General features: G+C 38.6%; 1 protein-coding gene across 6 annotated transcripts in view; it reads left to right on the forward strand.

Annotated features, from left to right (window-relative positions):
- TMEM131 (transmembrane protein 131) overlaps positions 1-25,926 on the forward strand; it is a 192,812-nt gene that overhangs the window by 95,435 nt on the left and 71,451 nt on the right. For 4 of the 6 annotated variants that reach the window (XM_019931144.3, XM_019931142.3, XM_019931143.3 and 1 more), the window contains exons 6-8: positions 16,901-17,017; positions 19,480-19,602; positions 25,012-25,092. In XM_019931144.3, the coding sequence (XP_019786703.2) occupies positions 16,901-17,017; positions 19,480-19,602; positions 25,012-25,092 (321 nt within the window). The remainder of the gene's footprint in view (positions 1-16,900; positions 17,018-19,479; positions 19,603-25,011; positions 25,093-25,926) is intronic. The other 2 variants (XM_019931148.3, XM_019931149.3) reach the window with 2 other exon arrangements.

Here is a 25,926-nt window from a genome sequence, read left to right on the forward strand (position 1 = left end):
CTCATGGAACATTCTCCAGTATAGATCATACCTTAGGTCACAAATCAAGCCTCAATAAATTTAAGAAAATTGAAATCGTATCAAGTATCTTTTCTGACCACAATGCTATGAGACTAGATATCAATTACAGGAAAAAAATCTGTAAAAAATACAAACACATGGAGGCTAAACAATACACTACTAAATAACCAAGAGATCGCTGAAGAAATCAAAGAGGAAATCAAAAAATACCTAGTAACAAATGACGATGAAAACACGAAGGCCCAAAACCTATGGAATGCAGCAAAAACAGTTCTAAGAGGGAAGTTTAGAGCAATACAATCCTACCTCAAGAAACAAGAAACATCTCAAATAAGAAACCTAACCTTACACCTAAAGCAATTACAGACAGAAGAACAAAAAACCCCAAAGTTAGCAGAAGGAAAGAAATCATAAAGATCAGATCAGAAATAAATTAAAAAGAAATGAAGGAATCAATAGCAAAGATCAATAAGACTAAAAGATGGGGCTTTCCTGATGGTGCAGTGGTTGAGAGTCCGCCTGCCTATGCAGGGGACACGGGTTTGTGCCCTGGTCCGGGAAGATCCCACATGCCGCGGAGCAGCTGGGCCCATGAGCCATGGCCGCTGAGCCTGCGCGTCCGGAGCCTGTGCTCTGCAACGGGGGAGGCCATAACGGTGAGAGGCCCGTGTACCTCAAAAAAAAAAAAAAAAAAAAACCCACTAAAAGACGGTTCTTTGAGAAGATAAGCAAAATTGATAAACCATCAATCAGGCTCATCAAGAAAAAAAGGGAGAAGACTCAAATCAATAGAATTAGAAATGAAAAAGGAGAAGTAACAACTGATACTGCAGAAATACAAAGGATAGTGAGAGATTACTGCAAGCAACTATATGCCAATAAAATGGACAACCTGGAAGAAATGGACAAATTCTTAGAAAAGCACAACCTTCTGAGACTGAACCAGGAAGAAATAGGAAATACAGACAGACCAATCACAAGCACTGAAATTGAAACTGTGATTAAAAATCTTCCAACAAACAAAAGCCCAGGACCAGATGGCTTCAGAGGCGAATTCTATCAAACATTTAGAGAAGAGCTAACACCTATTCTTCTCAAGCTCTTCCAAAATATAGCAGAGGGAGGAACACTCCCAGACTCATTCTGTGAGGCCACCATCACCCTGATACCAAACCAGACAGAGATGTCACAGAAAAAAGAAAACTACAGGCCAGTATCATTGATGAACATAGATGAAAAAATCCACAACAAAATACAAGTAAACAGAATCCAACAACACGTTAAAAGGATTATACACCATGATCAAGTGGGGTTTACCCCAGGAATGCAAGGATTCTTCAATATACGCAAATCAATCAACATGATATACCATATTAACAGATTGAAAGAGAAAAACCGTATGATCATCTCAATAGATGCAGAGAAAGCTTTCGACAAAATTCAACACCCATTTATGATAAAAACCCTCCAGAAAGTAGGCATAGAGGGAACTTTCCTCAACATAATAAAGGCCATATATGACAAACCCACAGCCAACATCATTCTCAGTGGTGAAAAACAAACCATTTCCTCTAAGATCAGGAACAAGACAAGGTTGCCCACTCTCACCACTGTTACTCAACAGAGTGTTGGAAGTTTTAGCCACCACAGTCAGAGAAGAAAAAGAAATAAAAGGAATCCAAATCAGAAAAGAAGAAGTAGGGCTTCCCTGGTGGCACAGTGGTTGAGAGTCCGCCTGCCGATGCAGGGGACACGGTCCGGGAAGATCCCACATGCTGCGGAGCAGCTAGGCCTGTGAGCCATGGCCGCTGAGCCTGCACATCTGGAGCCTGTGCTCCGCAACGGGAGAGGCCACAACAGTGAGAGGCCCACGTACCACAAAAGAAAAGAAAAGAAGTAGTAAAACTGTCACTGTTTGCAGATGACATGATAGTATACATAGAGAATCCTAAAGATGCTACCAGAAAACTAACTAGAGCTAATCAATGAATTTGATAAAGTAGCAGGATACAAAATTAATGCACAGAAATCTCTGGCATTCCTATACCCTAATGATGAAAAATCTGAAAGAGAAATGAAGGAAACACTCCCATTTACCATGGCAACAAAAAGAATAAAATACCTAGGAATAAATCTACCTAAGAAGACAAAAGACCTGTATGCAGAAAACTATAAGACACTGATGAAAGAAATCAAAGATGATACAAACAGATGGAGAGATATACCATGTTCTTGGATTGGAAGAATCAACATTATGAAAATGACTCTACTACCCAAAGCAATCTACAGATTCAATGCAATCACTATCAAACTACCAATGGCATTTTTCACAGAACTAGAACAAAAAAATTCACAATTTGTATGGAAACACAAAAGACCCTGAATAGCCAAAGCAATCTTGAGAAAGAAAAACAAAGCTGGAGGAATCAGGCTCCCTGACTTCAGACTATACTACAAAGCTACAGTAATCAAGACAGTATGGTACAGGCACAAAAACAGAAATATAGATCAATGGAACAGGATAGAAAGCCCAGAGATAAACCCATGCACATATGGTCACCTTACCTTTGATAAAGGAGGCAACAGTATACAGTGGAGAAAAGACAGTCTCTTCAGTAAGTGGTGCTGGGAAAACTGGACAGCTACATGTAAAACTAGAACACTCCCTAACACCATACACAAAAATAAACTCAAAATGGATTAAAGACCTAAATGTAAGGCCAGACACCATCAAACTCTTAGAGGAAAACATAGAACACTCCATGGCATAATCACAGCAAGATCCTTTTTGACCCACTCCTTGAGAAATGGAAATAAAAATAAACAGATGGGACCTAATGAAGCTTAAAAGCTTTTGCATAGCAAAGGAAACCATAAGATGAAAAGACAACCCTCAGAATGGGAGAAAATATTTGCAAATGAAGCAACTGACAAAGGATTAATCTCCAGAATATACAAGCAGCTCATGCAGCTCAATATCAAAAAAACAAACAGCCCAATCCAAAAATGGGCAGAAGACCTAAATAGACATTTCTCCAAAGAAGATATATAGATTGCCAGTAAACACATGAAAGGATGCTCAACATCACTAATCATTAGAGAAATGCAAATCAAAACTACAATGAGGTATCACCTCACACCGGTCAGAATGGCTATCATCAAAAAATCTACAAAGAGTAAATGCTGAAGAGGGTATGGAGAAAAGGGAACCCTCTTGCACTGTTGGTGGGAATGTAAACTGATACAGCCACTATGGAGAACAGTATGGAGCTTCCTCAAAAACTAAAAATAGAACTACCATATGACCCAGCAATCCCACTACTGGGCCTATACCCTGAGAAAACCATAATTCAAAAAGAGTCATGTACCACAATGTTCATTGCAGCTCTCTTTACAATAACTAGGACATGAAAGCAACCTAAATGTCCAATGACAGATGAATGGATAAAGAAGATGTGGCACATATATACAACGGAATATTACTCTGCCATAAAAAGAAATGAATTTGAGTTATTTGTAGTGAGGTGGGTGGACCTAGAGTCTGTCATACAGAGTGAAGTATGTCAGAAAGATAAAAACAAATACCGTATGCTAACACATGTATATGGAATCTAAAAAAAAAAACGGTTCTGAAGAACCTAGGGGCAGGACAGGAATAAAGACGCAGACATAGAGAATGGACTTGAGGACATGGGGAGCGGAAGGAGTAAGCTAGGACGAAGTGAGAGAGTAGCCTGCACTTATATACTACCAAATGTAAAATAGATAGCTAGTGGGAAGCAGCCACATAGCACAGGGAGATCAGCTCGGTGCTTTGTGACCCCTTAGAGAGGTGGGATAGGGAGGGTGTGAGGGAGACACAAGAGGGAGGAGATATGGGGATATACGTACATGTATAGCTGATGCACTTTGTTATAAAGCAGAAACTAGCACACCATTGTAAAGCAATTATACTCCAATAAAGGTGTTAAGAAAAAAATAAAAGATAATCTCAATGTATATATAGTCGAAGAAAAGTTAAAAGCCAGTCTGTGTTTTCCAGTATCAGGAGATAGAATTAAACAGTAAAATAATCTATACCTATCAAAATCTACATTTAGGTACTCTAGATTTAGCTTTAAAAGAGATAGCCAAAATCTATGCTACCTTAAGTTTTTTTTTTTTTCCTTATTCTTCTTCTTGCTTTTCATTTTTATTCCCTACAGTAACATACTGACTCCAGAAGCTCAAGAAGTGGAGAGGAGAGATGGAATTAACTCTTGGGAGAAGAAATAACCTTATTTCCCCTCCACTTAATTTTATGCCTATCATAAGAGCCTTTGGGGAAAAATGAAAAGAGTTTCTCATGTCCAAGAGAGCAAAACCTTTCTGTATGTTTATCCTAACTCTAATTGCCTTGTCATCTTTAGAATTCCTGGTCAGATCATATTTCTTTGAGAGTAAAACATTTCCTGTAAGTCACTTAAGTTGTTGATTATTAACCAGTATCATCTCTACGTTAAGCAACCAGTAGGAAATACAAAGTAGAATAGTTATTATTTAAAAGGCTAAGTGTTACATAACTGTATTTTAACACATACACACATATAAATAATACCCCTTACTAAGGTTTTGATTCTGAGATCACCTGGAAATCAAGAACAAGGGTAATAAAAGGAATGTGGTTGTGTGACAATTCGTTTTTCTATATATAACTCCTAATAATTGTCGTTTATAATTATCTGTTGACTAACTATAATTGTCTAATTAATTATAATTAAAATTACATAATATTAAGACTGCAGTTTAGGCCTGTTCATCTTCATGGCTATACTGCATATTGGCCATAAAATATGTAATGTATGGCTTGTGACAAAAAATACAGATTTTTTTAATACTCTATAATAGTCAAATTTTAATTACCATAGAATTGTGGAAATGGGTGCCTTGTAGACATTGGTGAGCAAACAAAAAGTATATTTTCCTTGATTCTGTAGAGCCTTTTGTTTGATTACCTTTTCAGGTAAACTGAAGATTAATTAGGATACACTTTGTTTCAATCTATGGCTAAAATGAAAATGTTTTTACCCATTTATTTTAGTATGCTTAATATAGTAAACAATCTCTTCTCATAGGTTGAAAGTCATTAATGAATATTAATGATTATTTTTTAATTATATGTAGAGACCTGGACATTTTTTGTTCTATTTCTGATATCCATACATGTTAATGGGAATTGAACAAATGTGATATAGCAGTAGCAATGATATAGCAGGACAACCTTTCCTTATTGAGTGTTCTTGGCTCCCATGTCAAATATTAGATAACCATATATGCAGAGGTTTATTTCTAGGCTATTTGTTCCACTGGTCTACATGTTTTATTTTTATGCCAGAACCATACCGTTTTAATTTCTGTAGCTTTATAGTATGGTTCGAAAGCAGGAAGTTTGCTGCCTCCAGTTTTGTTGTTCTTACGATTGTTTTGTGTTTCTATACAAATTTTAGGTTTGTTTTATCTCTGTTAAAAATTCCACTAGGATTTTGATAAGATTGCATTGAACCTGTAGATGGGTTTGCTTAGTATGGTTATTTTAAAAACATAATTCTTCTGAGCCATGAATAAAGGATATCTTTCCATTTGTCTTCAACTTCTTTTTATCAGGGTCTTAACAGTTATCATTATACAGGATCTTTCGCCTCCTTGGATAAATTTATTACTAGGTATTTTATTGTTTTTGATGCTATTGTGAGTAGAATCGTTTTTTTTTTCAGATGTTTCATTGTTAGTGTGTAGCAGCACAACTGGTTTCTGTGTGTTGATTTTATATCCTATAACTTTACAGCATTTTTTGATTAGTTCCAGCAGTTTTTTGGTTAAGTCTTCAGGATTTTCTATATATAAGATCATATCACCTGCAAATAATGACAGCTTTTCCTTTCCACTTCTGATGCCTTTTATTTCTTTGTCTTGCCTTAATTGCTTTAACTTAGACCTTCCAGTACTATGTTGAATAAGAGTGGTGAGAGTGGGCACCCTTGTCTTGTTTCTGATTTTAAGGGGAAGCTTTCAGATTTTTATCATTGAGTGTGATGTTAGCTTTGTGTGTTTGTATGTGGTCTTTATTATGTTGAGGTGTGCTTCATCTATACCAAATCAGTTGAGGGTTTTTATCATGAAAAGATGCTGTATTTTGTCAAATGCTTTTTTATTGTGTTGCTGAATTCACTTTGCTAATAGTTTTTGAGAACTTTTGCATCTGTATTCATCAGGGATATAGTTTATAGTTTTCTTGTAGTGTCCTTGTCTGGCTTTGGTATCAAGGTAATGCTGACCTCATAAAATGAGTTTGGAAGTGTTCCCTTCTCTTACTTTTTGGAAGAGTTTGAGAAAGAGTGACATTAATTCTTCCTTAAGTATTTGATAGAACTCACAAGTGAAGCCATCTGGTCCTGGAGTTTTCTGTTTTGGGAGGTTTTTGATTACTGAGTCAATCTCCTAACTCATTATTGATCTATCGAGATTTTCTGTTTCTTCCTGATTCAGTCTTGGTAGGTTGTGTGTTTCTAGGAATTAATCCATTTCTTCTAGGTTATCCAGCTTGTTGGCATAGAATTGCTCATACTGGTATTTTATGATCCTATGTATTTCTGTAGTATGTCTCCTGTTTCATTTCAGATTTTATTTATTTGAGTCTTCTTTTTTATTGGTTAATGTGGCTCTTGATCTGTCAATTTTGTTTATCTTTTTGAAAAACTGGCTCTTAGTTTTGTTGATTTTTTTTTTTCTGTTGTTTTTCTGGCCTGTGTTACATTTTGATCTTCGTTATTTCTGTACTGCAAACTTTGGGCTTAATTTGTTCTTTTTCTAGTTCCTTGAGGTGTGAAGTTAGAATGTTTATTTGAGATCCTTCTGTTTTCTTAAAATATGCATTTATTACTATAAACTAAGTTTATCCTTTTCAGAATGCTTTTGCATCATTCCGTAGATTTTGGTATGTTTTTTTTCCATTTTCATTTGTTCAATGTTATTTTTTATTCCTCTTTTAATTTCTTCTTTGACCCATTGGTTGTTGAAGAGAATGTTGTTTAATTTCCACATAATTGTAGATTTTCCAGCTTTCTTCTTGTTGATTCCTAGTTTAATACCACTGTGGTCTGAAAAAAATACTTGATATGATTTCCAACTTATTCTTCTCTGTGTGCACTTGAGAACAATATGTATTTGCTGCTATAGGATGGAATGACCTATAAATGTCTGTTAGGTCCATTTGGTCTAATGTATGGTTCAAGTCCAGTGTTTCCTTGTTGATGTTCTGTCTGGATGATCTATCCATTGCTGAAAGTGGGATATCAAAGTCCCCTACTATTATTGTATTCTTGCCTATTTCTCCCTTCAAACCTGTTGATATTTGTTAATATATTTAGGTTCTCCAATGTTAGTGCATATATATTTATAATTATTACATCTTCTTGATGAATTGACCCCTTTATTATGTAATGACCTTTTTGTCTCTTGTTACCATTTTTTACTTAAAGTCTATTTTGTCTAATATAGGTATAGCTAACCCCATTTTCCTTTGGTTTCCACTTGCATTGAATTTCTTTTTTCTTATTTATTTATTTAATTTTTTGGCTGTATTGGGTCTTCATTGCTGTGCGCGGGCTTTCTGTAGTTTTGGCGAGCGGGGGCTGCTCTTTGTTGCCGTGCACGGGCTCCTCATTGCAGTGGTGACTTCTTTTGTTGCAGAGCATGGGCTCTAGGCACGTGGGCTTCAATAGTTGTGGCATGTGGGCTCAGTAGTTGTGGCTCTGAAGCTCTAGAGCGCAGGCTCAGTAGTTGTGGCGCACAGGCTTAGTTGCTCCGCCGCATGTGGGATCTTCCTGGACCAGGGCTCAAACCCGTGTCCCCTGCACTGGCAGGCGGATTCTTAACCACTGTGCCAGCAGGGAAGTCCTGAATTTCTTTTTCTATCCCTTCACTTTGAGCCTATGTGTTGCATTAAATCTGAAGTGAGTCTTGGAGGCAACATATAGTTGGGTCTTGTGTTTTTATCCATCCAGCCTCTCTGTGCCTGTGGTTGGTGAATTCAGTCCATTTACATTAGAGTAATTATTGACATGTAAGGACTTCCCAGTGCCATCTCATTAATGGCTTTCTGTTTATTTTATATTTCCATTGTTTCCTTTCCCCTCTGTTTCTGCCTGCCTTTGTAAATTGGTGATTTTCCACGGTGTTATATTCTGTTTCCCCTTTCTTTACCTTCTGTGAATCTACTCTAGGTTTTTGCTTTTTGGTACCATGAGGCTTACATAAAATATCTTTAGATAAAATGGTCCATTTTACATTGATAGCAACTTAATTTTGATGTCATGCAAAAGTGTTACCCTTTTACTCCCTCCCTTTAATGTGTTTTGGTGTCATTATTTACCTCTTTTTATATTGTGTATTCATTAACAAGTTATAGTCACTGTAATTATTTTTAATAATCTTCTCCTTAAACTTTATACTGTAGTTAAGTGGTTAACACACTGTCCTATTACAGAATTAAGTTTTCTCTGTCTGATTGTACATTTACCTTTACTAGAGTGTTGTATACTTTTGTATGTTTTCATGTTGCTGATTAGCATCTTTTGATTTCAGCTTGAAGAACTCTCTTCAGCATTTCTTGCAAGGCAGGTGTAGGGGTGATGAAATTCCTCAGTTTTTGTTTGTCTGGGAGAAATCCTTCATATCTGAAGTATAACTTTGCTGAATAGAGTATTTTTGGCTGGCAGGTTTTTTTCAACACTTCGATTTGTCATTCCACTGTCTCCTTGCCAGTAGGGTCTCTGCTGAGAAATTGCTGATTGCCTAATGTGTTTTCTTTGTAGGTTACAATCTTTTTTTCTCTGACTCCTTTTAGGATTCTCTCTTTTTCTTTGATTTTTGACACGTTCATTATAATACATCTTGGTGAAAGGCTTTCTGCTTTAGATAATAGGGTAATCTGTTAGCTTCGTGAACTTGGATGTCCAAGTCTCTCCCCAGGTTTGGGAAGTGCTCAGCTATTATTTCTTTAAATAAATTTTCTGCCCCCTTTCCCTTCTCTTCTGGAGCTCTGATTATTCTAATATTTTTTGATGGAACTCCATAGATCACATAGGCTTTCTTCACTCTTTTTCATTCTTTTTTTCTTTGTTCTGTGCTGTGTTATTTCAAAATTCCTGCCCTCTAGCTCACTTATTCTATTTTCCATTTTATGTAACCTACTGCAGATGCTCTCCATTGCATTTTTCATTTCATTCATTGAAATCTTTAGCTCTAAAATTTCTGTTTGGTTCTTTTTTGTGATTTCTTTCTCTTTGGTAAATATCTCATTTTGATCATGTATTTTTTTAAATTTACTTATTTTATTTATTTGTTTTTGGCTGCGTTGGGTCTTCGTTGCTTCGTTGTTGCTGTGGAGCTTTCTCTAGTTACGGTGAGCAGGGGCTACTCTTCGTTGCCGTGCGCAAGCTTCTCATTGCAGTGGCTTCTCTCATTGCGGAGCATGGGCTCTAGGCGCGCAGGCTTCAGTAGTTGTGGCACGTGGGCTCATTAGTTGTGGCTCATGGGCTCTAGAGCACAGGCTCAGTAGTTGTGGTGCACAGGTTTAGTTGCTCCACGACATGTGGGATCTTCCTAGACCAGGGCTCGAACCCATGTCCCCTGCATTGGCAGGCGGATTCTTAACCACTGTGCCACCATGGAAGCCTGATCGTGTATGTTTTTGAGATTTTGTTGGATTATCTTTCTGGGTTTTCTTGTAGCTTGTTGAGTTTCTTCAAAACAGCTATTTTGGGGCTTCCCTGGTGGTGCAGTGGTTGAGAGTCCGCCTGCCTATGCAGGGGACACGGGTTCGTGCCCCAGTCCGGGAAGATCCCACATGCCGCGGAGCGGCTGGGCCCGTGAGCCATGGCCACTGAGCCTGTGTGTCCCGAGCCTGTGCTCTGCAGTGGGAGAGGCCACAACAGTGAGAGGCCTGTGTACCGCAAAAAAAAAAGCCAACAAAAAAACAGCTATTTTAAATCTTTTATCACCTAGACCACAGAATTCTGTAACTTTGAGCTCAGTTGTTGAACTACTGTTCTTTTGGTGATGATATGTTTCTTTGATTTTTCACATTTCTTACAATTTTGTGTTGCTGCTTTTACATTTGAAGTAGCAGTCACACCTCCTTAAATCTTTACTAGTTGCCTTCAGATGGGGTGTACTGTTCATTGGTGCTGTTATATGTCTAGGGTTTTTCAGAAGGTGGTGGCGCTATAGCTCAAGTTTGTGCTTTCTCCCTTGCGCACACATCCTGGTATGTTCTTCTGATAGCAGTCCATGTACCGGACTTGCTCTTGCTAACTTGGGAGTGCACACAAGGAGCCGTCTGCAGAGTTGGGGGAGGTGTGGATTTAGCTCTTGGGGCATTGGGGGTGCCTGCAGACCTAGTGGGGAGATCCTCCAGTGAGATACTCCAGAGACTCCTGGATGAACTTCCTGCTGCAGTCCTGAGCACAGTCAGCAGGAACTGCCTACCTTTAATGCCCTTTGATATTTTTATCTGCCTCTTTCCTGATCTCCTGCCTCCCCCAGTTATGGAAGTCCCACCTCAGTACTCTGGGTGCTAGTGGAAACAGGATTCCCAGCCACATCCTGCACAGCTGGAGGAGTTGGGCACTCACTCGCTCAGGGTGCTCTCCTCCCCCCACCCCCTCACCCCCGCCCAGGAGAGGTCACCATCCCATGCACTGTTGCCTTAGCATGGGTGGGGGAGTTGGCCCTGGGAAAATTCCTCTTACTATCTCCACTGCAACCAAACTCTTTTTTTTTTTTTTTTTTCCTCCAATGGCATGCTGGAATATCTCCTTGGGAAAGTTAGACTTCTGCACATTATCTCTTGTCCATCAGTATCTGCCCAGGTCAGCAGTCTCTAGGTTTTTTTCCCAGCTGCAGTGAGAGGGGTTGGGGCAGGTTCATTTGTCCCACGGCCTGTTTCCAGATGCACAGGCGGGCAAGACAACTCCCAGATCCTCAGGCGTGTGGTGTTGTATTCCCCAAGTCCCACAGAGGCACTTCTGTTTGTCGATGGATGTCTAACCCGTTGTTTTAAAAGGAGGACAAAAAGGAGGAATGTCTTACACCACCAGGATGCTGACATCACTCCTCCAGTTTTAAACAGGATGGTCAGAGTAGGCTTCTTTCAGAGGGTGACATTTGAACAGACTTGACGGAGGTAAGGGAGAAGACTGTAGGGGGGGAAATGGAATGTGTGGAAGAAGAACATTCCAGACAGCGTTCAGGCAGCAGGGTCTCCAATGTGGAAACACAACTGGTGAGCAAAGAGGACAGTGTAGCTAGACCAGAGTGAGCAAGGGTGAGAGCAGAAGTAAAGGGGGGGTGGGAAGGGACAGACTGTGAAGGGTCTTAGAAGCTGTGATTGAAATGGGAGGCCATCCCGGATTCTGAGCAGAGGAATGAATGATAGGTTATGTTTTCTAAGGATCACTGTTTATCAGAAATAGACTGAAGAAGGGTAAGGGGAGAATCGGGGACACTAGTTACCTTGGCTGTCGCAGGACTCAGGGCAGGATTACTCTGAGCAGAGTGAAGAAGTGAAGAAAGCTGCATTGGGGGTATATTTTCAAGGTAGGAATAGGATTTTCTGAGGTGGGATTGAGAGGAAGAGAATAGTCAAGGTGGACTCCAGAGTTTTTGTCCTGAGCAACTAGGAAGACAGTTGCCATCAGCTGAGACGGCAAAGGCTGAGGGTGGAGTAGGTTTCGGGAGTGTGGTCAGTAGTTCAGTTTTGGACGTGTTAGATTTGGCATGTCTCCTAGACGTCCAGCTGGGGGTGCCAAGTAGGCAGTTGAAGTCTGGTGTATGAGGGAAAGGACTAGACTCGAAATAGAAGTAAAGATGTGAATCCATGGACCTGGGTGAGATCACCAAGGGAGGAAAAGGCCAGGGACTCTGATCTATGGTACAAATATGTGAGACTTTGCTGCAGATAATTTAAAACTAAAGTTAGCACACCTTGTGTCGTCTTCATTACTTTTTCCTACTGTTGTCTTTTTTTTTTTAATCAAACTAAATTTATTTTATTTAGGAAGTTTGTTGTACCAGAGGGAACAAAAGGATGAATTGTAGCAAATCTGATGAATTCTTATGGGAAGATTACATTCCTGAGCCTGAGTTTATTGTTCTGTTTCATCACTGTTTTGTTACATTGTTAATTGTCATTTGGGAGTAGATTTTCCCTGTTACTAAAAAAAAAAGAAAGAAAGAAAAGATTTGTTCTGTGTATCTCAGCATCTTCTTAAAGTATTCCAGTCTTTAAGTTATAAAGAGTTGATTGGATATTAGGAACTATCAAAGAGAACCTGTACTCTTGTATCCAGCCTCTTTTTTCTCCCAGGATATAATGCTTTTAACAGCTTTCAACAAATACTGAAATCTGTTTTCAAAGAAATCTTTGTACTAAGGAATGTTTGTCCATGTAACAGACTGAAGACAGCCACATCTGGCATTCTCAAAGAAGCACATAACTACTAAATGTAATGCTGCAAATCAACTTATTTCCTTTAAAACTTCACTAAATACTTCCAAGGAGTACAAGTTTCCTTATCATATATGTGATTTGCAGATCTTTTCTTCTAGTCTGTAGCATGTCTTTTCATCCTCTTTATAAAATCTTTCAAATAACAGAAGTTTTTAATTTCCACGAAGTCCAGCTTATCAAATTTTTCTTTTATGGGTTATGCTTTTGGACTTGTAGCTAAGAACTATTCGCCTAAACTGAAGTCACAAAGATTTTCTCCAATTTTTATTCCAGAAGTTTAATAGTTTCAGATTTTACATTTAGGTCTGTGATCCTTTTTGAGTTAATGTTTGTTTATGGCGTGAGATATAGATCAAGAGTTATTTTGTTTTGTTTTGCATATGTATACACAGTCGTTACTGTACTGTTGGTTAAAAAGACTATCCTTTCTCATTGAAATACCGCTGCGTTTTTGTCAAAGTCAGTTGACATTGAATATGTGGGCCTGTTTTTTAGACTTCCCATTACGTTCTAATGTGTATCTAATAGATATCTAATATGTCAACCCTTTCACCAATAACCACACTGCCTTGATTACACTAGGTTTTTAGTAGTTCCTGGAATTGCAGTGTGAACCCTTCAGTTTCGTTTTCCTTTTTTAAAATGGTTTTGCTCTTCTTATTCCCTTTTCTTGCCATCTGAATTTTAGAATCAGCTTGTCAATTTCTTTTTTTAAACCTCTTGCTAAGATTCTTTTTAACATATTTTTGAATTAATCTTAAACATATAGATAACTAAGTACAGATAATCTTGTATTCCTCACCCAGTTTCTCCTAATGCTAACTTCTTATATTGTATAATCATAGTATAATTATCAAAACCAGGAAATTAACATTTGTAAAGTACTGTTAACTAAAAACTTATATGAATTTTAACAGTTTTCTATCAATGTACTTTTTCTGTTCTAGGATCTTATTTCACATTGTATTTAGTTTCTCCTTAGGCTGAAATTTTTATTGCAGTTACGGTGGATACATAAATCAATTGGGGGAGAATTAACATCTGAACAATATTATCTTCCTATCTATGAACACAGTATATCTCTCCATTTTTTTAAGTCTTCTTTTATTACTTTAAGCAATGCTTTGTCATTTTCTGCTCACAGAACTTGCATATTATTAGATTTATATTTTTGTGTGTGCATGTTATTGTAAATGATACTTTTTTAAAAATTAGAATTCCAGTGTTTATTGCTAAGATAGGGAAATACAATTGATTATTGTATATTGACCTTGATTCCTGCAACTTCATTAAACTCTTATTAGCTCTTATGAGCATTTTTGAAGTTTATTTTTGGGAATTTTTATATAGGCAGCCATGTTATCTGTGATTAAAAACAGACCTTTCTTCCTTTCTAATGTATATGCTTTCTATTTATTTTTCTTGTCTCATTGTACTGGCAAGTACTTCCAATACAATGTTGAATAGCTGTCATGAGAGAGGACATCCTTGCCTTGTTCCACATTGGGGGTGAGGGAGAGTAGCATTCAGTCATTCACCATTAAGTCTGGTATCTCTAGGTCTTTTGTAGATGCTCTTTATATGGTTGAGGAAGTTCTCTTCTATTGACTTAGTTTACTGAGATTTTTAATCATGAATGGATGCTGAATTTTGTCAAATTATTTTATGCACCTACTGAAAGGACTTCTTTAGTATGTTGATAATATCAATTACATTGGTTTGATTTTTGAATGTTGAGCTAGAATTTCATTGTCCTGATAAAAACCACTTGATCATGATGTGTTATCTTTTTTATATGTTGGCTGGATTCAGAATTTCATTGTCATGATAAAAACCACTTGATCATGATGTGTTATCTTTTTTTATGTTGGCTGGATTCAGTTTGCCGATACTTTGTAAATGATTGCATGTCTACATTCGTGAGGGATGTTGGCTTGTAGTTTTCTTTTCTTGTCACATCTTTGTCTGGTCTTGGTATAAAGGTAATACTAGACTCATGAAATGAAGTGGGAAGTGTTCTCTTCTGTATGCTGAAAGCTTATGTAGATAGGTGTTATTTAATGGTTGGTGTAGAACTCTACCATTCTACCAGTGAAACCATCTGGGCTTGGGCTTTTCCTTGTGGGAAGGTTTTTTAACTACAAATTAAATTTTTTTTAATGGTTGTAAGACTGTTCTGGCAATTTTGTTTCAAATGGGCTTTAGCAGATTGTTTTTCAAAGAATGTATCTATTTCTTCTAGCTATTAAATTTATGGGCATAGAGTTGTTTGTAATATTCCTTTATCATCCTTTGTATGTGTAAAGGTTGTATTATGATGTCCACATTTCAGTTTCTTATATTTTCATCTTCCTCCTTTTTACTTTTGGTCATTCTGTTTAGGGTTTTATCAGTTTTATGGACTGTTTTGGTTTTACTGATTTTTCACTATTTTTCCATTTTCTATTTCATTATTTTAAGCTCTTGTCTAATATTTTTCCTTTTCTTTATTTTGGGTTTAATTTACTCTTTTTCTAGTTTCTCAAGGTGGAAACATAGATTATTGATTTGAGACATTTCTTTTCAAGATAAGCGTGTAATACTGTAATTTTCCTTCCAAGTATTGCTTTACAGCAGCATAGCACGGGGAGATCAGCTCCTTGCTTTGCGATGACCTAGAGAGGTGGGATAGGGAGGGAGGGAGGGAGGCTCAAGACGGAGGAGATATGGGGATATATGTATGCATATGGCTGATTCCTTTGTTGTACAACAGAAACTAACAGAGTATTGTGAAGCAATTATACTCCAATAAAGATCTATTTAAAAAAAAGAGTATTGCTTTAAATTTTGATATGTTGTGTTTTCATTTCCAGTTGATTCAGAATAATTTATAATTTCCTTTGTGACTACTTATTTGACCAGTGGGTTATTTAGAAGTGTATTGTTTACCAGTATCCTATTACTGATTTTTTGGCTCAAGTGTGACCTCCATCTAGCATCTATAGCTTCTAGGGATTCTATGCACCAGAGTTCTGTCGCCCACACTCGGCATTTAGCAGTGTGTAAAAATTTTAGCTGAATTCATTTTACTGTCTTGTACGTTAGCCTCATCTTCTTCCCATTCTCTGTCATGGGTGAGCCAGTATTCACATTCTATCTCTTCTCGAAGGTGCTTGTCTTTCCTTAAGTTTGGGGCTAGTTGATACACAAACTGTGATGCATTCAAGAAAAGTTATGATTTTGCAGATTATTCTTTTTGATAATGCAGGAGAAATTCCCAGCTTTCTACATCCAAAGGTAAAGACAGACATCTCAGTGCCATATATTTTAAGCTATAATTTGGGGAGCATTTTAGAGTTCTAGCCACAGAGGCAGAATGAGAGAAGTTAATGACTTTACATATTAAAATGCATTTTAAGGCTTCATTGCAGGCAGAACTGCATTTGCAGTCTCTCAAACTTCATGAAGCAGCCCTATTGTTTTGTTGTAATAAAATTTAGTTTGCTAACCACCGTGACATTCTCAGTCTCTACACAAGGTAACAGGAAGGAGTTCCTGCATGTGTTACCAAGGCTCCCTTCTTTTTTAATGTAAGTTGCTGGCACATTTTGTGCCCTTTGTGAATGGACGACAGAGGTCAAGAGGTTGAGGCTGGGCTTATTTGTTTATTCAGATAGTACAAGTGTCTACTCAGTAGTAGAGTAGAACATCTGTATAAGAAGCTCGGCTTCAGCTCAGCTCCTCCTTGATCGTCTGATGTTGGAAGAGCCTGTAATTAGGTACTTCATTCCAGCCAAGTTATTGTTGAATGAACAGAATTCAAGGGAACCATCTGTTGTACAGGGTTTTAGAATCATGATTGACAAAGATATGTGACATCCAATATGAAGACATCTTTTTTTTCCCATTGCAAAATAGTTTGGCTAATTTAAACCTTAAACCTTTAGGAGGAAAAGGCTAGTTTATGCAAATGATTTTAAGATGTTTTAGAAGACTTTAGCTATCTTTTTTTTTTTTTGGCTGCGTCGGGTCTTAGTTTCAGCACGCAGGATCTTTCGTTGAGGCACACAGGCTCTTTGTTGCAGCACGTGGGCTTCTCTCTAGTTGTGGCATGCAGGCTCTAGAGCACACAGGCCCAGTAGTTGCGGTACGCAGGCTTAGTTGCCCTGCAGCATGTGGGATCTTACTTCCCTGACCAGGGATTGAACCCGCATCCCCTGCATTGGCAGGAGGATTCTTAACCACTGGACCACCAGGGAAGTCCCGAGAACTTTAGCTATCTAATTGTGGTCACCATGATCTGATTTTTTGGTTACTAATTTAACTTTATTTATTGCTTTTCTTTTTCAGAAAATTCTTCCAGGAGGAAATACATCATTTGATGTAGTTTTTCTTGCAAGAGTAGTAGGAAATGTAGAAAATACTTTATTTATTAATACATCTAATCATGGGGTATTCACTTACCAGGTAAGAATCAGAATGAAAACTTTATTTATAAAATACAGTTATCATCTTCAACCTGTCATATGACAACCTTTTGGGAACTCTTTTCAAAAATTCAGGGGATAAGGGAAAATGTAAGAGTTTAGATTCAGAGAATTTTTTTAAAACTTTTAATTTTATATTAGAGTATAGTTGATTAACAGTGTTGTAATAGTTTCAGGTGTACAGCAAAGTGGCATAGTTATATATATATATGTGTATCTATTCTCTTTCAAATTCTTTTCCCATTTAGGTTGTTACGTAATACTGAGCATTTTTATACTTACAGCTGTGTTTGTGAATATCCCTGTTCACATCAGACTGTGAAACAAATGCTCTTAAAGCTACAGCTAAAGTGTTACTGTAAGATTGGTTGGCAAAAGAACAGTTAAAAATATTTTCACAGTGACTCTAGATTTTTTTTTTTTTTTTACTTTTTGCACGCTTACGAAGTGATAATAGTTTCAGGATCAAAACTTATGTGCCTGCTTTTCTTTGGTAATTATATTGTTTAAAATTTTTGATAAACTCTTTTCTATGTGCAGTCATTGTTTGGGTTATTAAAGAAAGTGAATGTTTTGTGAATCAAGATTTTTATATATCAAGATTACTAAGAATAATTACTTATTTGACACTGTGCTACACACTTTACATGCACTTCTGCCTGCATTACGGATACTGTTATTCTCACTTTTTTAGATGAGTAAGGTGAAGTTGAGAAAGGTTAAATAATTATGCTACTAGTAAGTTACTGAGCAGGGATTCAAACCCATGTCTTTATAACTACAAAGACCATCCTCTTAACCACTGAGCTATATTGCCCATGGAACTCAATTGTTTAAATTCTTACTTGGCTAGTGTCTTACTTTACAGTTTTTATGCTTTTGTTTTTGAACATTTCTTCTCCACTACCCAGGACACTTCATGTATTTTGGAAATTAGTGTCAGAGTAAACATTCCATTTTAGTCAGGAATCATATCTTATGCTTATTTATGGTGCACAAGTCTTTAGTGGTTGTTTGATAGGCAGTATATACTTTTGAAGCCAGTACAGATGAATAACTTTGACATGCTGTACAGAGCACTTGGCATATACTTGTTGAGTAAATAAAAAGACCACCGTGAGAATATGAAGACCTGTGCCCTACAATGGTGCCCCCAACTGACCTAGGAGTTTGTGGCCCACGGGTGACCTGAGGGTCATGATCAGGTTGTTCTCAAGGTGAGCCTCAGTGCCGGTGTCTTCACCTCTTCGCATCTAGTCTTTCACCACGTCTTTCTCTTAAATGTACCTTGAGTCTGTCTACCTCTCTCCTCTTCACCCCCACTGCTCCCAGGCCATCCCCACCTCTCACTGGATGACGACACAGGAGCCTCCTGACTGCCCTTCCTCTCCTCCACAGCCCCTCCTACAGTGCATTGTTCACTCTGTAGCCAGAGTGATATTCTCTGAGCATAAATCAGATCCAGTCAGCTCCTCACGTAAATCCTTATGTTTTCCCATTGCTCTCAGAGCAAAGTGAAAGCTTCTGACCAAGGCCAACAAGGCTCTAAGGATCTGACTCCCGTGTAGCTCTCCCACCTCATCCCATTTGACCATGGTTCTCATCTTATTCTTTGTCTCCAAACAAGCCACACCCTTTCCTGCCTCCTGCCCTTTGCCTGTGTACTTCCCCTTGCAGAATACACTTTCACTGTTGGCTTGTTCTCATCTATCAGGTGACGTCAGTTCACGTCATTTCCCATCCACCCTCTCTTAAAGAATATTCCCACCCTCGTTCCACCCAGTTACTCTGTATCACATTACCCATTTTTCTAAACCTTTTTATTGTTATCTAGGCTGTCCCTAATATTAGGATGTGAGTTTCATAAGAGCAGGCACATTATCTGTCTCGTTCACTGTTGAATTGTTCAGCAGTGCCTGTGGTTGTACCTAGCACATCATAGGCACTTAATAAATAGTTGTCATTGAATGACTGGCTCACCCTGTTTGGTCAGCCCACATTCCTATGGAGGAATGACCTGGGACTGTGCTTCGTATTTAAGAGATTGTCTGGGCCCTACATCCATCTTCTGATGGTTGGAACAGGGAAATCTTTTAATTCCCTGTTTCCTCCTTTTGTCTATCCCATGACCTCGTGAAGGACTACTAATTTCTAATATAGAAATCATTCCAAATGTATATATATGTGCATTTATATATATATATATATATATATAAAAGAATATATATATATATTCTTGATGAGTATCAAGAATTTTATGTATATCAAATAGGTAGCCAAACAAGTATAGAAACTACATGTGTGCTCCTTTTAAAGGGAGTTACGATTTTTTCCATAAGTTAACCTCACCAGTTTTCCCTAGATCAATCAGTTATAACTATAAAAATGTTCTAAAACTCTAAAAGCAACTAAAATTGCATTTTTTTTCCTCCTTGGAATCAGGTATTTGGTATTGGAGTTCCAAATCCATACCGACTGAGGCCGTTCCTTGGGGCCAGAGTCCCTGTGAATAGCAGTTTCTCGCCTATAATAAACATACACAATCCTCACAGTGAGCCTTTACAGGTGAGTTTATGGTGGTGATTTTGAATGTGTTTAACTTTAGTGGAAATTAATGCTTAACGTGAAATCTCAGTTTGTTACAGTTTTCAAGACTATTTAAAATAACGTGGTACTGAATAATAGTACTAAAGAGAGATATTATTTTATTGCAGCTTGTAGTCTGAATTTGGGGTTATATCAGTCCAGTTATCGAATTTTTGGAACCATTTTTAAAATGACTGTGGTTTCTCTGGTGTTAGTTTTAAGCACCTGTACATGTAATTTAAGAAGAGTTTTCATCTATACAAGGCCACTGCTTTTCTTGCCTTCAGCTCCTTCTGTCCCAGTATAAATTTTTTAAGCCAGTATTCGTATTTATTTCTAATAATAATAAGTTTTTCGTGATGGCAGCCTGGAAATTAAAATCCAAGGAAAGGGTAGTATAGAACCACTGATTAAAAGCCAACTTATATTTTTATTTTAAAAAATCCAACTCATATCTTACCCAATGTTTTAGTAATAATTATTTTCACATTTGAAATCCCTCCTCACTCATCCCTTGTCTCTAAGACAGTGGGCGTGACTGGCATCACTCCTTCAAATATTTCCTAAAATAAAAACCCCACCCCATGCCCCCAGTGACTTCCAGCCGTGTAACATTTGCTGCCACTGTAGCTTCTAGTTTTGTTGTCTGTGTTGGAAGGAGATGTGGATGCTTTCCAGAACAGTCCTTAATGTCCACACCCAGGGCCCGTAGAGTTCTTTAGGACCCCAGTACTGCAGAACTTAGTGGTGGCTTGAAAATGGCAGGTGGAGGGAAAATACCGTGCATCGTGGTAAGCCACAGCGCTTTGGCAACCGAAATGGTTTTTGCCATCTTAGAACCCCCTGGTAGAAGGGCTCATAAACAGTGAAGGTGAAAACAAGAAAGAACAAGACAAGATATTCAGAGCTGGGATTATGAAATGCTTAGGAATTTAGTAGCAAGAGAGGTTTCACCCCCAAACTTGGCTGACACTGGGTGAGGATAGCTACGAATGAAAATACTCCACCCAAATTTTGATTATTTGTAGCTGGATATCTTGATCATAAAAGAGGAAAATGCTCTTGTCTCCTGCTTTTACAAGTGAAAAGTATTTCCTCTCCATCATCAGTCTGTCGTTTATATCCTTTTGCTACTTTGGATAATGGTGAATTTTCCCTGTTCTGGCTAACTTTTATTACAAATCTATACAGAAACCTCATAAATTCTTGCTATTTTTCTTTTCTTGACTGTTTTCAGTCCAAGACATAAAAACTGTCCTCTCAGACCCTGCCGCATGAGTTGCCACACTCTTCTGTAGCAGCAGTGTTACAAAGCACCCAGGGATGTGCCCTCTCTGTGGTTGCCACACCACGGACTGAGGGTCTCGCTTCCTGCTTGGAAGGATGGAGGTTACAGACTCAGCAGATGTTGGCTAATCTACGGTTACCTTAGTAGCCTTACAGTCTGCACCTTTCCTCCTCAGCCTTTGGAGTCATCAAGCTATAATCTAGAAAAATTATCTCTGAATTCAATAGTGATTTTTTTCTTTTGTTCATCTAGTCTTTTTCAGTTATATAACATTTCAATTCAAGATTTACCACAACGGACTTTTCATCAGCGCACAGGAGAGCAAATGGAAAGCCAAAGTTGCCCTCTTAGAAACAATAGATTGTTTATCTGGAGTGCTTTTTTTTTTTTTTTTTTTTTTGCGGTACGCGGGCCTCTCACTGCTGTGGCTTCTCACGTTGCGGAGCATAGGCTCCGGGCGCACAGGCTCTGCGGCCATGGCTCACGGGCCCAGCCGCTCCGCGGCATGTGGGATCTTCCCGGACCGGGGCACGAACTCGTGTCCCCTGCATCGGCAGGCGGACTCTCAACCACTGCACCACCAGGGAAGCCCCTGGAGTGCTTTTTTTTTTAAAGGGAAAATCCAAGTCCCTATCTGATGGGCGCTTTTTTAATTGAGGTATAACTGACATACAACATTATATCAGTCTCAGGTATACGGTATAGTTTAACTATAGTCACTATCATGTCTGTCACATTCCTGTGACTTAATTGCCTTTATAACTGGTAGGTTGTGTGGAAGGCACTCTTAACCTGGGAGTCCTATAATATGAGTCTTGTCCTTAAATTTAAGATAGTATTGTAAAGCAAGAAATTACATCTGATTTGTTCATTATACAACACAAACACACGAGTATGTTCTCATTGAAAAAGGAATGTCAGCAATTCAAACGTGTGAGGCAAAAGTCCCTTTGAACTTGCTACCTTCCGGTCCAATGCTGTCCAGCAGAACTCCCTGTGCTGATGGAAGAGTTCAGTGTCTGCTCTGTCCAGTGCAGCAGCCACCAGCCACAGGTGGCCGTTGAGCACCTGAACTTGTGGCTGGGGTGGCTGAAGAGCTGAACATTCAGTTTTACTTTAGTTCAATTAATTTCAATTTAAATAACCACATGTAGCAGGTGACTGTTACATTAGCACAGCTCCAGCCCTGAACCCTTCCTCGGCGATACCCGTCATGTGATCTCCGTGTGTCACATCAGGCCTTTTTCTGTGTGCTTGTGTGCAGATATGTGGGCACACAAAAACTAACATTCTTCGTGGGAATCTTTTTACATAAATTATATTTTGTATATATTGTTGGCTTCCTTTTTTTCTCTAAACTTTATTATATTAGGAAAACTAGCACTGGACTAAAAATCAGGAGTGTGTCGTCCTAGTTTTAATGTAATCTGTCCTTTGATTTTATAGTTTAGCCTTTATCTGTCCTCATTTCCTTATTCCCTTTCCTGTTATCAGTAGCCTACCTTTGTAATCTTATGTTCCAAACATTGTTAGGCTTGTGTCCTTAATACCTTGGAAGATTCAATGAAATAATACATGATATTTTCTGGTTTTTAAAAAAAGTTCTGCAGTCACCCCATCAGTTAAGGTGCCGTTACTGTTAACACAGTACTGTAGGGGAACACTAATAAATTGGAAGGAAAGTGATAGTACTCAGAGAAAATCCTAGCTCATTAGCCTTTGCTAAATGCATCACTGTAATGACAACACACACAAAAAAAACAAAAACAATAACCTTTAAGCATATGCTAAAGTATTGCTGTTTTTCCTGCTTTATCCTTTTTGTGTGTACTCCTAGAGGACTTTTGTGATAAAACAAGTAAAGGTTTTCTACCCATTCTCATTCACCCCAAATTTGCATTTAATTAAATATATTCTTTATTTTTAAGAGATAGGGTTACTTGCCTTTAAAGAAAAGTCTCCTGCCATATGACTCTTCTATTCCTTGGTATTTACCCAAGAGAAAGGAAAGCACGTGAAAACCCAAAGACGTATACAATGTGGTGTTCATAACAGCGTTGTGACCAGACATCTGTAGTGACCCAAAACTGGAAACACCCCAAATGTCCATCAACAAGTAAATGGATCAAAAATTGTGGCATATCCATAAAATCAAAAAGAAATGAACTGGGCTTCCCTGGTGGCGCAGTGGTTGAGAGTCCGCCTGCCCATGCAGGGGACACGGGTTTGTGCCCCGGTCTGGGAAGATCCCACATGCCGCAGAGCGGCTGGGCCCGTGAGCCATGGCCGTTGAGCCTGCGCATCCGGAGCCTGTGCTCCGCAACGGGAGAGACCACAACAGTGAGAGGCCCACATACCACAAAAAAAAAAAAAAAAAAGAAATGAACTATTAGTACATAAAACAACATGGTGGATCTCCAGATAATTACACTGAATAAAAGCAGCCAGACACAAGAGTACATACTGTATGGTTCCATTTATATAAAACTCTATAGACACTACAGACTAATGTAGAGTGGCCAAGAGCAGTTCAGTGGTTGCCTGGGGATGGGAGAGGGCAGAGGGTGACAGGTGGATTGCAAAGGTCATGAGGAAACTCTAGGAGGTAAAGGGTTTATTTAATATTGTAATTATAGTAGTAGCTTCATGCCTGTGTACATGTCAGAATTCATCAAGTTGTACACTTTAAAAATGTATAGGGCTTTCCTGGTGGCGCTGTGGTTGCGAGTCCGCTTGCCGATGCAAGGGACACGGGTTCGTGCCCCGGTCCAGGAAGATCCCACATGGTGCGGAGCGACTGGGCCCGTGAGCCGTGGCTGCTGAGCCTGCGCGTCCGGAGCCTGTGCTGCGCAACGGGAGGGGCCACAACAGTGAGAGGCCCACGTATCGCAAAAAAATAAATAAAAATAAAAATGTATAGTTTAGGGCTTCCCCGGTGCCTCAGTGGTTAAGAACCTGCCTGCCAATGCAGGAGACACAGGTTCGAGCCCTGGTCCGGGAAGATCCCACATGCTGCAGAGCAACTAAGCCTGTGCGCCACAACTACTGAGCTTGCGCTGTAGAGCCCGCAAGCCACAATTGCAGAGCCCACGTGCCGCAACTACTGAAGCCCGCGCACCTAGAGCCCGTGCTCTGCAACAAGAGAAGCCACCGCGATGAGAAGCCCAGGCACCACAAGGAAGAGTAGCCCCTGCTCGCTGCAACCAGAGAAAGCCCGTGCGCAGCAACGAAGGCCCAATACACCAAAGATAGATAGATAGATAAATAAATAATTTTTTAAATGTATAGTTTATTGTACATGAATTATACCTCAGTAAACAGTTTTTAAAAATCATGGGTTGGGACTTCTCTGGTGGTCCAGTGGTTAAGACTCCACACTCCCAATGCAGGGGGCCCAGGTTCGATCCCTGGTCAGGGAACTAGATCCTACATGCCGCAGCAAAGATCCTGCACTCAGCAGTGAAGATCCCGCCTGCTGCAACTAAGACCTGGCATGGCCAAATAAATAAATAACTATTTAAAAGAAACAATCATGGGTGTAGGTACAAGCCACAGAGATACATTAATAGTAGCTGTGATTTTGCTACAGAAGTCTTCAGATATTTTCATTCTGCACTGATATTGTTGCATATGCTGAAGAATGATATGCTCTTCACTATGTCACAATTACAGTAGTTATTAGATCTGCTGCTAAATCTTGTTATAAATGTGTGAATAAAGAAGCATTTGTGTTACTAAAAGAACTGTAAAATTTGTATTTCTAAAATATGATACTTTCCATAAACTGTTTCCTTAGGAAAAAATAGAAATAAATGTCCTACGGTTGGATTTCCTAAAATCCAGTCTCTGAAACAGCTACACTATTTCCGAGTTCAATATTTCAAAGTTACCTTGCTTTAATTAAATACACCACCATTGCTTACCCATATGAGCACTGCCTCTGGTGATGTGACACCACACTTAGCCTACATTTATATCTGTAAACGTCTTTAAATTTTTTCTGATGAACAATTAGGGTGTCAAACGTTTCTGTATAACAGCAAATCACTTGCATTGAAAACATGATTTTGACTTAGCCATCATGTGCTCCTCTGTCACAGGTTGTAGAAATGTACTCTAGTGGAGGAGATCTTCACCTCGAACTTCCGACAGGTCAGCAGGGAGGCACCAGGAAACTGTGGGTGAGTGCTGACGTGTTCTCTCTTGTGAGCTCACATGAAACCAGTTATTCTCTTAAATACACCAGAAAATACTTAACTCCTCATCACCTGAAGAAATACGGGTGACTTTTCTGTAATTATTGTCTTAATATTAAACTTATATCAAACTAACACAACATTGTAAAGCAACTCCAGTAAAAATTAATTTAAAAAGATAAATTTATATCACATATACTTGAAAATTGGAGAGACAGAGAGAAATAGAATAGTAATTTTTGGAAAGAGCAGTGAACAAAAATTGGTGTAAGCTCTAACCCACTGTGTGGAAAGAAAGAGGTTTTAACTATTCTTCCTCAGAATAATATTAGTAAAGTTGTCTCTGAATCTAATCATTTATAATATGCTTTACACTAATATTGAAGAAGAAAAAAAAAAAACGTGAGAAGGACCTGCTCCATGTTTTAAGGTAAGGCATTGAACACGCATACTCACTGTTGGTGGAGGAGATGCCATTTGCAGAGGGAACATAGTCAGGCCCTCCTGATGACTTAGAAACTTTAAATTTTTAGGCGGTCTATAGCCACATTTAATGCTATTTAATATTTGACAGTACTCTGTGTCCATGGTTAGAGAACCACTTTTTCTTGGAGAATACTAGCAAATATTAACAGATTAATGAATACCTAGTAACTACCTTATTTACAAAGGTTCCTGCCATAGGAGGGTTGTTTTTATTTTTTTTAATGTTGCCTACCCAGCTTTAATCAAAGAAGGGAAAGTCATAGAAAATGCAGTTCTTGTACCAAGGTCACTAAAATCGCTGCTCATTCGTAATTGAAGACACACGGATCTGAC

This window comes from Tursiops truncatus, chromosome 14, assembly GCF_011762595.2.
Source record: "Tursiops truncatus isolate mTurTru1 chromosome 14, mTurTru1.mat.Y, whole genome shotgun sequence".
Lineage (NCBI taxonomy): Eukaryota > Metazoa > Chordata > Mammalia > Artiodactyla > Delphinidae > Tursiops > Tursiops truncatus.